We start from the raw sequence: 14,313 nt of genomic DNA on the forward strand, positions 1-14,313 counted from the left end.
GAATGGGTGGTAGTGGAGGTGAACTTCTTGGAATCTCACAAAGCACACATTGATAAGCATCGTTCGAGCATGTGAGCCCGTCTGTAATTGCACTCATTGAACCACCGTCGAGCTCCGCGTAGAATTTTTATCGGAGCGGCCTTGTTGTTTGTTTTCTCATTGTTTCATCTATGGAATCTTCCATTTCGTGTCTACACTGCGTGTCCTATCCAGCGTGAATAGTGAACTTCATCGACGTGTTTGATGTGATGGTCTTCATATTCATCCCTGAGTAAACAATGGGTCTTAGAACCTACGGTGAAACTGGGTGTGTATCGTTAGGAACGATAATAACCCACACCTGCGAAAAATTGCGACATACCTTGGGGAAGTGGATGGCAGCGATGATCAGTAATTGGGCTACGCAGCAGTTAATAGCCTCAACAGACCATTGCGCTACTCCTACCTTATTCCCCTCCCATTTCACGATCCTTATGTAGTATTAGCGAAAAAGTTTAAAATTACAATGGTGATTAATATATGTCCGCTTTCATACGACATATGTGGAAGCTTTTGATTCGGGTTCGATTCCTGTGTTCGTCGCGTATACATTTTCTCATAACTCTGAAGGTTCCTGGAATACTGCGGTTTGGAGCACAAGTAGAAGAATCTGGCTCCACTTTTAGAATAGACACCTTGGTTCACGTACTTAAGAATTAGCTTTTAGTGGACGAAACGTGATGCCACTTCGCCGGCTGGCACCTGTCTGCTGCTTGCTTGTGCTTCCACGCTGTTGTGGCCCATTGCAAGCTATGTTTAGGTGGGGTGCTGATTGGTATTTTTGTTCAATATGTCTGTGTATTTCGAACCGTTTACGTATTTCATGTCAAAGGGGTCAGATGCGTGCTTGCTTTATTCTACCAATTCAGGATTATTTAAAGGCAGCGTTCGCGAAAGTTCACGATCTTGCGTTCTTCCTTGCATTAGGTAGTGATCCTGGAGTAGTTTGCAAAAAGGCAGCGAAAGCACGGGACTCTACACATCCTGAAAAGAGATGAATCACGAGCAGGAATCAATTTATCCGGCGAAAGCACCTTTCACAGTCACATGACCTCGTATAGTGGGGTCAAAAGCATGAATCAAGGAGTGTATAGTCGGGTCAATACGACATGAAACACCAGTGTAGTTGATGTGCATTTGCGTACGCGCTCGAAACGGCGCTGTGGAGGCAGCAGTTGGAACCGAGGTGGGCCCGTCGCCAACTGCAGCGATGGGTGGTGCCAGCAAGGATTTCACCACGCTCCTAGCCACTATGTTCCACCGAAGCGCCACGACATGAAACACGTACGCAATTGCGTACGTGTTTCATGTCGTTTTGACCCTACTATATATTAGAATAAAAACGACATGAAGCACGTAAGCAATTGCGTTCGCAGCTTCCACCCGCTTCAGTCAAGGTAACGGCTAGGAGCGTGGTGAGACCCTTCTGGCACCACACATCGCTGCAGTTTGCGATCGTCACATCGGTTCCAACTGTTGCCTCCACCGCGCCGTTTCGAGCGCGTACGCAAATGCACCGCTACTAAACCCGTGATTCATGTCGTTTTGACCCGACTATAGTTGCGGTGCATTTGCGCACGCGCTCGAAACTGCGCGGTGGAGGCAGCAGTTGGGGCGGAGGTGAGACCGTCGCGAATGCGAGATGGGTGGTGTCAGCAAGTGTTTCACCACGCTCTTAACCGCTACGTTCCACTGCACCGCCTCGAGAGAAGCCGTGCACGCAATTGCGTACGTGTTTCATGTCGTTTTGACCCTACTATGCACTGGTGTAAAGAGTTGCTCCATTGAGTTATTTCACCACTAGTTCACGTTACGTAGTTCCAGAGTTTTCTTTAATCGCAGTGTGTACTTCACGTTTTCGCTCTGGTAATTACAAACTATCTCTCGAACCCTACTACTGCGAATAGAACAAAAATGAAGACTTGCGTGAACATTATCCACAATAACTAAGCAGAGAAACAGGGGAAATGCGGAAAAGAGATTAGAAACTTCTCACAGTCGAAATACTTTAGAAAAATTAGTCGCTATTTAAGCAAGTAACCAGATATGTTGGCCATGACGATCAACGCGTTCGTATCTAAACATGCAGTCTGCTCAAAATGACTTGTGGTCATAGATGCGTTAGTCAGAGACGGTGCTCCGACCCTTTTCACTTTTCGACAGTTGACAAAAGGACAACTTTACAATTCCATGGTTGGGGAAGGGACCCCTTCACTTTCGAGCGGCTGGCGAAAAGACCCCTTCATTTTCGGACGTTTGGCGATGGGATCCTTATTTACGCAATTGCACCAGGCTTCAAGTCGTTTCGACTCAATTGTACAACTCAGAGTTATTGATTTGTAGTAATACCGACGTTTCAGATCTGCTAGACCACTTGTGGGTGTCGCTTCTATACCATTACGACAGAAGATGACTGAGGTCGAGAAGGCGAAGGCTGCAGTCCGAGAAAACGACACAATTTTTGGGAAAATAATACGGAGAGAAATCCCAGCAAAAATAATTTTTGAGGACGAGGAGGTCTGTCCTAAGTTCTGTGTTTTGATCAAAGATGTTGCTTGGGGGATTGCAAAATTGTTGGTCTTATCATACCACAATATTTGGCAAAAGGAAATCTGGCTCAATTTTCGAACAGTTCTTAAGGCACACTATCCAAATTCACTGAATTTAATGTTAGTTTCTTCTTAGTCATGCCACCACCCTTGCTTTGTGAAGGACAAATGCGCAAGTTGCGGCTGATATACTGCCGTCGTCTTGGCTAGTACATATATTTGCGACTTTACTGAAAGCCTGTCATAAGTGTTTTCGTTATAAGCAAGATCAAATAGGTACTCAATCTGCGCCACCCGTGGACAATTTTAATTGACAGACGCTACCAACGTCGTATCCGAGTTCGAAATGATATCGAGTGTGCTCTTCATGTAGAAATACTGAACAGTGATTAGTGGAAATGATATTATCTTTGTGCGCCGGGAACATCTGCTGAGAATGGTGTCTAGAATTCTCCCGATTTCATCATATGAATTTTGCCAAAATTGTTTTCTTATACATAGGCTGCTAACTTGATCTCTTCTCTGAGTACACAAGGACAGTAGCATTTCGTCTAATCACTGTTCAGTAATCCGACATGAAGTTGTCATCCGATATCATTTCTAACTCCATTTGTGTGGTTTGGATCAATTTCTTGCTTGCAATTGATCTCGGTTATCAAAAAGAGACGTCATTGACGGGGATGAGCATTACTCGGCGAAAGTAGATAGAACAAGCCGATGTCCTCATGTCTTCGCACACGACTTCAGAGGAGTTGCGCAACCTTTTTTGCTGCAGCTCGCTTGTTCCAGCCATGTTGTTCCAGGTTCTAGCTTTCCATGATGTCTCGCCACAAGCTCCTGTGCACTTTCTTGTGATACCTAAGAAGAGGTTGGCTATGTTACAAGAAGCTGAAGATACGGTAAGTTCGGAAATCAGACTCCGTTCTTTGGGACATCTGATAAAAGTTAATCTCACTCTCATTTTGGATTTATAAGGATAAAAAAGTTGTCTTTTTACTACACTGTTATTAGGATCAAAACGACACGAAGCAAAACACTATCCTCACCGCGTCGCTTCGAGCGCAGCCGCTTACACAACTGCACCGTCCTTCATGTCGTTTTGACTCTTTATGTTTTGTCTCGCTGCGAGGAATGTTCCTGCGGAATATATATATATATATATATATATATATATATATATATATATATATAAGATATTTGTTCTTTTTATGTAAACTAGAAGGATACTTTTTAGGACCAAGCTCTGCTGGGGAAACTGATGTTGACTGCGGCTAAGGTATGTTATTTCGGAGTATTATTGTTGAATGTAAATTTATCGAGTTCCGGTATGCCGCGTTTTGAGTCTTTGTCGACTGTTTATTTGGGTGTTTGTATTTTCACATACTCGGATGTTCTTCTTTTTTCAAGTGGGATTGAGATTGCTTCTTTGATTTTTATGCATCAAGCAAGGGGAAGAAGTTGAAAGGGAAATGACGTGAAAGATGGGAAGTTTCTGGAAATCCAGCAATGGAAGTCTCGTTTTCTACTCCGACATTTTATTTTTGCAATCTTTCACCTCGTAATAAATCGTCGAAATGTTGGAAAATGAATGCGAAACTAACCATGTGACAAATTATTGTTTGACTTTCTAATCTTGCGATCTATATCGTCGAATACGTGTGCATTAGATGTCAGTTAATTACCATAATCCATGCGATGTGGACTTTCGTTACCACCAGATTTGTGCATTTAAACATCTTTCTGTCGTCCTCCGTATCTCTATTCTTACAAGATGTGATTGAACTAAATTAAGCTCTTTTCACATCCCTGGCTCCACAAGTCACCGCCTTTTAGTGGCGAAGTGACCCTGGACGTAGAATTGCGATGCACACAGGAGTTACTTCCTCCGGCGAGGTATCCCACACTGATGAGCTGGAAATTTTATTTAAGAACAAACTACTGCTAATATTCCTCACCGTTTTGGCAAAATATGGAGTAAGATGTTTTCATACAGGTGGACGACGACATGACAGCCTGTGGTGGAAGCTGAACTCGCGAGAACAAGGTTGCTTGTTCCGGGGAAAAATTTACTTATATTTTTAGCATTCACTCTACCTCAGTACCCCGCTTACGGCCTGCCGTTTGAGACGTCGAACGAAATGGCAACAGGCGATAGTCGATCCAATCTCAGGTTGTACGGGACGTGTTTGATTTTGCGAGACAAGCACCGTTCGGCGTGGGGAGTCTCTCGGACTTTGTTATTACATGCTCTTCTGGTTGCTGTAGAGCGTATCAAATACCACGTGATTACTGTGCAGGAGAGCAAGGCCAAATGGAGTACGACAGCTGACGGCAAACTCGTCACTCGCAGAGAAAACATTCCGTAACCAAGTGTAGGAGCGGTTTTGTCGTGCGTCCGTCTCTCATTCCATTTTTCGATCCTCATGAAATTTTGTCACCTCGTTGTGCCATTTTTGCCTCTGTCCGTTGCGCTAGAAGTTTGTAAAAATCATCAGCTGCTACTCACTACGTTAGCAGCTGACGACTCTGGATTGGGAGCGTTTTAAGAGGAGGTGTTTTCTAACGAGAAATTGTTCGGCGAGGTCGTTGTCGATTGAGGTGATGTATACTCAGTTACGCAATCATGTAGATAAGTATACACTAACGCATCAGAGAACATTCTTAGAAATTGTGCACCGATGCCTCATTGCATGCTATTTACAGTTATCAGCACAATTTTGTGTACCCAATTTCCTTTCCAAAAACAAAAGAACATCCTTCAAAGAATCTCCTTGCAAGTTACTCGAGAAAGAAGTTAGGAAAGAACCTCATCATGAAGTATGTGATGGCATATCCAGAACTAGTTTTTTTTTTCAGGTAGCTCGTGATCTTGGCCTTGAAAATGGCTATCGGGTAGTGGTAAACAACGGGAGGGACGGTTGCCAGAGCGTGTTTCATCTGCACCTTCATGTTCTTGGTGGACGTCAGCTCGGATGGCCACCTGGATAACCTGGATATACTGAATTATTTGTTTTCGTTGCATTCTCATTGCTGCACCTTTTCTATTTGTTTTCTTCCCTAGCTTCATCAAAGACCGCCTAATAAAAGTTAATCTTTATTGATGTATGAGGCGTCCCGTATTGAAAACTATTCTGCACTTCGTTTTTCACGCTGTGTACATTTCACACAATCGGGTCCGCCCACACACAGTCCTCCTCGATCTGAAATAATAATATTACAAAGTTAATGCATCATAACAACTGAGTACCTGAGTATCTCAGGAGTTCACTTGCCTTGAGGTTGAACTTGCTACCTGCGTCTTTGTACGCAGAGGTAACAACACGGAACCATCCCTGCTCTCCCCAAGGGGTGCCCCATGAATTCCTTCCTATCCAGTATTCAACTCCACTGTCGTGATCGACACCCCACCCATGGACCGAAATTATGTGGTCTATATCGTCGTCGGTGATTTCCTGAACGGCTGTTGCTTATAGTAGGGTCAAAACGACATGAAGCACGGTGCAGTTGCTTAGGCGGCTGTTCTCGAAGCGGCGCAGTGGAGATAGCGATTGGGATCAAAGGAGTACCATCGCGAACTATAGTGAGCAGTGGTGTCAGCAAGGGTTCTCCCTAGATGCTACGCTTCCTAGCGCCCCTTCGAGCGTAACCGCAACTACGCAGGGCTTCGTGTCGTTTTGACCATACTACATGTATTAGGGTAGTCAGTCCTCTTATTGCGTTTGTCACGTGTATGTGAGTTATATCCTTCAACAGTTACCAAAGATGAGGGAACACAAGAAATCACTTTGTAAATGCCTCCAGCGTAATTTTCAAAGGCTTTGGTTGCAGCGATTCCACAAGCGATGGGACCATGATGGTAGATCTCTGCTTTCATCTTATCAATGCCCTTTACTGTCCCTAAAACAATATAAGTAGAAGAAGAGTAGAAGTAGAAGAACCTGAGAGATTGCTTGTCCGCAATCTGCATTTGAGAGTTAGAAACCGTTTTGTGCTGTAAGAGCGACCTCTTATGCTTAAGTAACGACGTTGCTGCTCTAAGTGCATTTCGAATCCAGTTCAATTGGAGCACTGTTGAGGGCCTATTCTCCCCCTCCTCAGCACCAATTCTCAACATTTAAAGCAACATTCATTATTGATGGGAACTGGAACGTTCCTGTACAGATAGCAAACGTTTTGATTTTTTTTTCGAAAGGTCAATGCTAGTTCATGGATATTTTGCTTCATCCAAACGTTCCTTGCTCAGAATTGCGGTGTTGGACTCACCATACTCTTTAACTTTGTAAAGGGTGTAGTTGGAAATAGAGAAGCAGTCTCCTGGCCAACAAGATCCACATCGATTGTAAGGATCGCATTCTGGATGAAAACAAAGCAGCAGATTCGATCTGTATGTTCAACAATTCCACTTTTACTAATTATTTAATACAAACTTCCATCTCTCGCTTGATAATTGTTGCATGTTTCGTGTGGAATACCGTGTTCGTAAGCATATTGATAAACTCCTCCTGGCTCTCCCCCTGCCACACATGTGCCAGCACCGGAACAGTCGATCACTTCCTAAGACGAAGAATGTTTCGGCATATGTAGACATTGATATTAATATACATATACCATCTGAGCATACCTGAACTGAGAGATAAGCAGAAGGCCATTTATTTTTACGTTTTATATTGATACGATCTGCTAGAGCGGACGTAGCTCCTTAAAAAGTAATCAATAGATCGGTGTGGCTGTCACCCTACCTTGCATTTATCTACAGTTAAAAAGAAACTAAATAGGTGAGTGACACGCAGTGCCAGCTGTCAGAAGCATAAGAATATGAAGAGATCGAAATGACCATACCGAAAGCCCAGCACGACCCACAATCTGAAAATGAAGCAATTGACCATATCTTATATGAATTTTATTTGATTTCAATTTGATCATTTAAGTCTAAGGTTTAGGCTGACTACGTCCGATACAACCCAGAACACACAGTAACACACTAAAATTAAAGGTGCAAGTTGATGCAAACAGATTCGCTTCTGTAGGATTTCACTCGAGAATTTTACAAACAGTTGGGGGATTAACTTTACGTACAGCCCACTTTTATCCGTGGTAAGAAAACGCCACCAGAAAACGCTTTTTTTCTTCACGGTTCTTTGTCACCTCTGCTTTTCTGCTACTAATCCTGAAGTCAAATCCATTGTCACTTACATTGTGGGATGTGCTGGTTTCTGTCCACCGAAGCATAGTTGACTCCATTGACGTTTCTCCAGTCCCAGACCAGAGGCAGGTCGTCATAGTCGTATGAGCGATGTTCGTAGATACGGCGATGCAATATGAAAGATCATCTTTTACTTGGGGAGATCTCTACCACAGGTATTAACTATATATGAACTACCAATTCCAACACTTCTAATCTAGCAGGTAACTTGTTGGAAGTAGTCTAGTGTCTGTAAGGCGTGCGGATTTGGAAGGTAACTTAGGTAAGGTAAGGTAAGTTCTAATTACTTCTAGTGACAAAAAATCCTAATAATAATAAGTTTCTCTTATTTATGCAATTGGTTATATTTTTTGAGACCAAAAAAGACCAACATTGCATATTTCATCCTAGATATCTTTGTAATAACGTTTTCACCAGTTTTTGAGGTAAATGTTCATAATCGAAGTTGTTAGTTAAAGAGTTCTTATTAGCAAAATCGCTAACAAAGATGAACGTTAGCTGAAGTATACCTGTGCTCGTAGACGCGCCCACTCTTACGGTAGCATCCTCTCAAGTTGTACCTGAACAAGTACACGTGTTAATTGAGAATTACAATCACCATGATCTTGTTCGTTTTACCTGTTGTTAGCAGCTTCAGCTAGAAACACAAGTGATAGGAGGAGTAGAAAAAGCATCACTAGTGGACTGCCCTCAACTGCGCTATTTTCAAGGGTTTTCTTATCGCGTGTTATCGTCTACTAACAATCTAACTGACACAAGGGCACACCACCGGCTATTATGCTCACAAAATCAAATAATAAGAGATAAGGAGGACACGGTTTCTTGCACGAGTGTTCGAGTTTGAAAAGAAAAGCCTAAAAATGAGGGGTAAAATTACTCCTAGCAAAGTGTGCCAGACAGTCAAAGCTTCCTTATAAGTAGAAGAGGCAGCGCTACCTCTGCCTCATACCAGTAACCAACCCTCAACAGCGCAAATTTCAAAGGTTTTCTTATCTCCTGTTATCGTCTATTAACAATCTAAGTGACACGGGGACGCACTATCGGCTATCATCCTCACAAAACCAAATAATAGGAGATAAGAATAGCGCGGTTTCTTGTCCAAGTGATCAAGCTTGGGAAGAAGAGTCTAAGAAATAGGAATACACTGAACGTGCGCATCCCAGCATCTTTTCCAATCGTTTCGTCCTTCGCCATCGTCATCTAGGATGTTCTCAAGTTTCGTATTTTGACAAGGTCCTCAGGCCGAATCCATCTGTGCTCTCAGCCGGACAGTTGAGAAACATATCCGCTCATCTCGCTGGCGGCTCTCTCAAAGGCATTTTGCATCTCTTGGGAATCACTTCGGCGTTTTTATTTCATCTATCGTCGATTCTTTTCATATTGTGAATGAAACGGATGGGCACGGAGAGCTTGGTCTGCCAGCTTTCTTGACAGGTGCGAATGTTGGCTACGCTGCTCACATCTTCCTATTCAGTTCTTCTTTCGCATTATCTATATTTACAGAACGTCCAAGGTATGACGAAGTTTCCACGATTTGAGAGCCTTCAGGTTGTATTCTTCAGTCCTCGCAGTAGACGTTCCTCATGAACTGTGTCTTCTTTCCATCCATTCGCAATCCCATTCTCTTCCCTGCTCCGTTTAATTCATTGAGCATCGTCTCTACCTCATTGCTTTTTCCGAAAAGAGAACGATATCGTCGGCAAGACGAAGGTTTGAGAAGAATCTTCTGTCAACACGTATGTCCCTTTCTTCCCAAAGAAGTGATTTCAATATCCATCGTGATGCAGATATGAACAGCTTCGGCGATATGGTATCGTCTTGTCGTTTCTCCTTTTCATGGGGAATGGTGAGGTGGAACTGGAAGAGCTGTATTGTGGTGGTGCATCGATCGTAGCAATTGGCTAATGTCTTCTCATATGACGTGTCCACACCTTTATAGACCATCTCTGACAATATTGCATTTCTGCGCCGTCGAAGGATTCCCCATAGTCGACTATGATTGGGACAAGGGGCAAGCGGTATTTCCGGAAAACGTCTCTGATCTGATTATGGCCCCTCGACACGGTCTGAATGTGTCCCATGCAGCTGGAACCTCGATGGAATCCAGCTCGCTCTTGAATGATGATTTACATCTCATAAGGGAAAGAAGCGCGGATTCTCTTTTCGCTCAGCAAGGCTGTTAGCAGAATACTATATTCGCGGAGATCCTGCAGCACTTCTTTGGACTTCCTCTTCCTCGTGTTGTTTCTAGAATCATCCCCTCCTTGAATTTCGAAAGAACCTCCAGTGAAACTTTTCTGCAGCTAGTATTTGCTACTGACCGTCCAATGTGCGACACATTCGGCCCCAAACTCCTTCTTTCCAACAATTCCTAGGTGGTTTTTGAAAATCGTCCCAAGTTTGTTGTTTGCGGCTTCCAGGCGGCACAAGCTACCGATCCTGTGCTAAGCGTGCCTCAAGGCCTGAGCAAGTTGTACTCCACGTTTGGGCCCTCCTCAATGTGTACTCACCTTGGGACAAGCATTCTTCGAGTATGCAATCGTCACCTTCAAAAAGATGGTACTACCGAGGCGTCACGTAGACAATTCGCCCGGTTCTTGAGCATGTTGCCGATCCCCGCGCGAGTCGTTGGCCGATTCTCATGTCTACCGGCGATGATGTTTCTTCATGAAAAGAGAATTCCCATGAGAGCTGCAAGTGACGGACAACAGCCCTCCGAGACTAAACAAGAGTACGGTTGAGTGCCCCGTTCCACCAACTACACTTTACTCGAATGCTGACTATGCACAGCTACTCTAAAAGTGGGACAGAAATCCAATTCGTGCAAATTGAAGTCTTTGAACCAGTGCCATGGGATCAGGAGGAAATTCTGAACTTTTGAAGAAGGGTTTTCTTTGTATTACTACTAGGAACGATGGAAGTCGTTCTCACTTACTCACTTTAACTTAATCGCCGGGCGAGTGTGCCGGCCTAACCCGGCTATCCGCATCTTAGCCTGAGTGTTTCTTTCTCAAATATATCCGAGGCCATCCTGTTCGATCTTCAGCTAAAGCTCGCATAGAATCTATCTATCCATCGCTACTCCATACATGACGAAACTTTACGTCTCGGCTGAATGCCTGTCAATGCCAAGTGTCTTCAGATCGTCCTTTACTTCCTGTACCACTTCCGCCCAGAACTTTCTTTTACGAATAGAAGGTCTTTTTCATGTTGAGTTTGTGTTCCGACCTCGGAACACGACAATTGATAGTTTATCGTTCGACGCGATACTGTCCCCTTCTTGCCGACCATATGGCAAGGAGGCGGCGCGTTTGTGATTGTACTAGCCGGAGCAGGGCGGCATTCTTCTGTGTGTTCTTGACTTTCTATATTTTTGATAAACATTCAACCACTGAACCACTGCATTCTTCTTGGGTATAAATCCCATATTACCGTGAGCCAATCTCACGCGCACAGTTTGGGAGCATCCTCAGAACAACTTGGACGAGACGATCAGACCATCATGATGTGACCGAAGAAGCAAAGATAGTTTTCTACGTTTCTATGACTGCTTCAGAAAGCCGGGAAAGATGTTGATGTTTTCTATCTCATATCCACTTCCAAATAGAGATCTTCGTTATGGCACACCATTGGCCAAAAGTAGCTTAAGAGTCGTCTAAACAGCTTTCCCTGCATGCAGTCAGGCTTCTCCATCACCGCCGACAGTGCTGTCCAAGTCTCTGATCTGTACATCATAATAAGGCGAGTGAATTGGCAGATAGGTAGACTCGCAGCTTGACTTCGTTGGTGATGTCAGATGACCACAGGCACTTGGTCAATTTGCCGAAAATCTTTCTCATAGCCACCATCGTTTTTCAGCATAAAGCCCAAATAACAGAATTCATCCAAGAGATCAATAGGTTGTCCGTATACCCTGATTCCCGTTGAGGATCTCGAGAAGACTCACATCTCGTTGGATTTATAAGGGCGGAGACGCAGTTCATAGGCTGCAGATAATTCCGATACAAGGTTAACAACATACAACATGTTGTATCTTGACGCTGCTTGTAGCGCATATTACTACATCGTCGGTGTACTTGAAATCCAGCAAAGGTGCTGCAGACGGTTTTAAAACATTGATAATTTTAAGACATTGGCGGAACACTGCTCAATTGTTCTTCCTATTATGTCATAGAAGCAAAATTGAGCAGAAAGGGTTTCGCCACAACCCCTTGTCTCACTCCAGTTTCCACTTCGAACGGTGTAGTACATCTAGCTCGGGTTCGAACCGCATCACTTTTTCTTCTATTCATGTCGATTACTAATCGCATGAATTATCCATCATCATCGGCGCAAAGCGCGTTGTGAAGAAGGCCTGAATGCGGAGAATCGGAAGCGGCTTCGAAGTCCAAAAAATCTAACTGTTGAGGCTTCGAATACCGCTGCCAAGTGATCAATCTCGACCGCCCATGCGAGCTTGTTCGTCGCTAGTATGGTTCGCGAGGTTTGATTTGTCGATTCAAGATGATCGCTCCAAAATCTTGTACATTACGCGCAGCAATGATGTTCTTCGTTAATTCCCGGGTTCCGTGACTGTTAGCTTCTTGAGGAGAGGAATTATAATAGCGTGTCTCCACGTGTCAAGCACCTTTCGTCAATCTATATTAAACGGACGATCTTCGTCATTCCACGAATCCCAGAATCAGGAAGAGATTCCAGCATTTCTGCGGCAATTCCATCGTCTACGTCAGATTTTCCATCCTTCTTTTCTTGGATACAGATCAGAATCTCCGACTCCATCGGTGGTTCTTCGCTGACCGCAGTGTATGTCGGTACTTGGGCGCGCAGGAGTTCAGGGACTGGCAGTAACTGCCGGTTCAGCAAGGTGCTGAAATGTTCCCTCCAAATGGCCAGGATTGCCCGCCCGACAGCAACTCCGCCGGCAGTGTTTGGAACAGGTGAAGACCTCTTCAGCCGTTATACTGCTTTAGCAGATTATAGGCTTTACTCGAGTTTTTGTCCTCTCACGTCTTCTCAAACTCCTTCACTCTTGACGTTCATTAGTTCGATCACGTTTCAGTTGACGACGCAACCTCCTTCTCAGACGCTCCCCCTCGGTGAAGTCACCAGTGCGAGCAACACATGCAGAATTGAAGGTGGGTCTTGTCTCCGCAGATGCAGAGGCGTTCTTCTTTGGTGTTGAAACCAGGAGCGTTTTCTTTGCTGCGTCCTGAATGCATTTGGTGAAAGAGTCAGCGTCATCCACTCTCTTCTTGGTCTGTAGTCCAATATTAATCGACACTCCTTGGCGGAACTTCTTTCTGCATCCATCATCTTTCAGACCTGGAAAGTTGGGCTTCGGTTGATGTTGAACTCCACGACACATTTTCTGAAACCGTACCATCAAGCTGAGAAGAACTGGGAGGTGGTCGGTATCGAATGCGACGTCCCATACAGCTCTAGATTTTCGGATATCTGACAACGTAGTCGAGCTTAAGCTCAAGAGTCTGCATCTCCCGTTTTCACTGCTCTTCTGGCGCCAAAGGCGTTTTCCATTCCTATGTAAGTTGACGGCGTCGATGATTCTTCTTAAATGTGGATCCAATGAATTTGGGCAGAATTACACAAAAGTCTTAAGGGCGCTTTAGAAACAAAAAAAAATACGATAAAATTAGTGGAAAAGAACTTCACTAAGGCCATGTTGCCCTACTCATTTATGCTATACGAGGAAAAGTATTGAAAAACTACAAAGAAATCCGGGGATTTGTTTTCATCGAGAACGTTGTCTTGTTACAACACGTTTTTGCAGCGCTCTTATTACCTCATCTCAAGTACTTTCGTGGCATCAATTACTTGGATTACTTCATAGTTCTAATAGTAGCCAAGCATTATTTCCGTTACCACTGGCGTCACTGCACTCGGCTGTCGTCGACAGTCGAGTCGACGTCGATCGCTGGAGGCTGCCACAATCCCTGCTTTGGTCAAGAACGTAATGTTTCAACATTACATTCAGCACCCCGTGGAATTACGTTTCCGACGTAGAGTGCAATCAAGCTGCATGAGCACTAGGAAGTGTACATCCGATAGGTAATTGTTCTTGTTGTACTCTCTTTATTGACAACTTTAAAGGCATCACTCCACGAATCTGAGGTGGTACGGACTTCAGGTGGAGTATTCGTATACGGGATAGTAGATTATGGAGAGGGAGTGATTCCGTCCATTTCTTCCTAATTGCCGTAAAAAAACGGCCCGGAAGATACGGCTTCAGGCGTTCTGGCCCACTATTTTCTACGAGGAGTTCTACTGGAGCGCCCCATCCTTGTGCGGCGCCGCATCTTCCAGGGCGTTTTTACGGCAATCAGGAAGAAATGGACGGAATCACCCTCCTCTCCATAATCTACTATCCTTTATAAGAATACTCCATCTGAAATCTGTACCAACTCAGTTTCGTGGGGTGATGCCTTTAAGGGAAGCAATCGGAACCACCTTGTCCTGACCGAAGTTAAGGCAATAGCGAGATTCTGAAGTATACACACTTGAGAG

The 14,313-nt window shown here is 44.2% G+C and overlaps 4 protein-coding genes across 4 annotated transcripts; 1 reads left to right on the forward strand and 3 right to left on the reverse strand.

Annotated features, from left to right (window-relative positions):
* Positions 1 to 719: 719 nt before the first annotated feature.
* On the forward strand, positions 720 to 5,576 carry RB195_006865 (uncharacterized protein; the record flags this gene model as incomplete). The annotated part of the gene is made up of 5 exons (XM_013451362.2): positions 720 to 799; positions 2,400 to 2,556; positions 3,392 to 3,487; positions 3,823 to 3,864; positions 5,445 to 5,576. The coding sequence occupies 5 exons, from the start codon at positions 720 to 722 to the stop codon at positions 5,574 to 5,576; spliced, it is 507 nt and encodes a 168-aa protein (XP_013306816.2).
* Positions 5,577 to 5,749: 173 nt separating this feature from the next.
* On the reverse strand, positions 5,750 to 8,465 carry RB195_006866 (uncharacterized protein; the record flags this gene model as incomplete). The annotated part of the gene is made up of 10 exons (XM_064180192.1): positions 5,750 to 5,788; positions 5,861 to 6,040; positions 6,373 to 6,485; positions 6,852 to 6,941; positions 7,016 to 7,142; positions 7,210 to 7,286; positions 7,428 to 7,451; positions 7,782 to 7,837; positions 8,301 to 8,351; positions 8,410 to 8,465. The coding sequence occupies 10 exons, from the start codon at positions 8,463 to 8,465 to the stop codon at positions 5,750 to 5,752; spliced, it is 813 nt and encodes a 270-aa protein (XP_064037083.1).
* A 985-nt stretch (positions 8,466 to 9,450) lies between these two features.
* Positions 9,451 to 9,735, reverse strand: RB195_006867 (uncharacterized protein; the record flags this gene model as incomplete). The annotated part of the gene is made up of 1 exon (XM_064180193.1): positions 9,451 to 9,735. One exon carries the CDS (start codon positions 9,733 to 9,735, stop codon positions 9,451 to 9,453), a length of 285 nt encoding a protein of 94 aa, XP_064037084.1.
* Positions 9,736 to 12,814: 3,079 nt separating this feature from the next.
* On the reverse strand, positions 12,815 to 13,156 carry RB195_006868 (uncharacterized protein; the record flags this gene model as incomplete). Its single annotated transcript, XM_064180194.1, has 1 exon — positions 12,815 to 13,156. One exon carries the CDS (start codon positions 13,154 to 13,156, stop codon positions 12,815 to 12,817), a length of 342 nt encoding a protein of 113 aa, XP_064037085.1.
* Positions 13,157 to 14,313: the final 1,157 nt, after the last annotated feature.

Source organism: Necator americanus, chromosome I (assembly GCF_031761385.1).
Source record: "Necator americanus strain Aroian chromosome I, whole genome shotgun sequence".
NCBI lineage: Eukaryota > Metazoa > Nematoda > Chromadorea > Rhabditida > Ancylostomatidae > Necator > Necator americanus.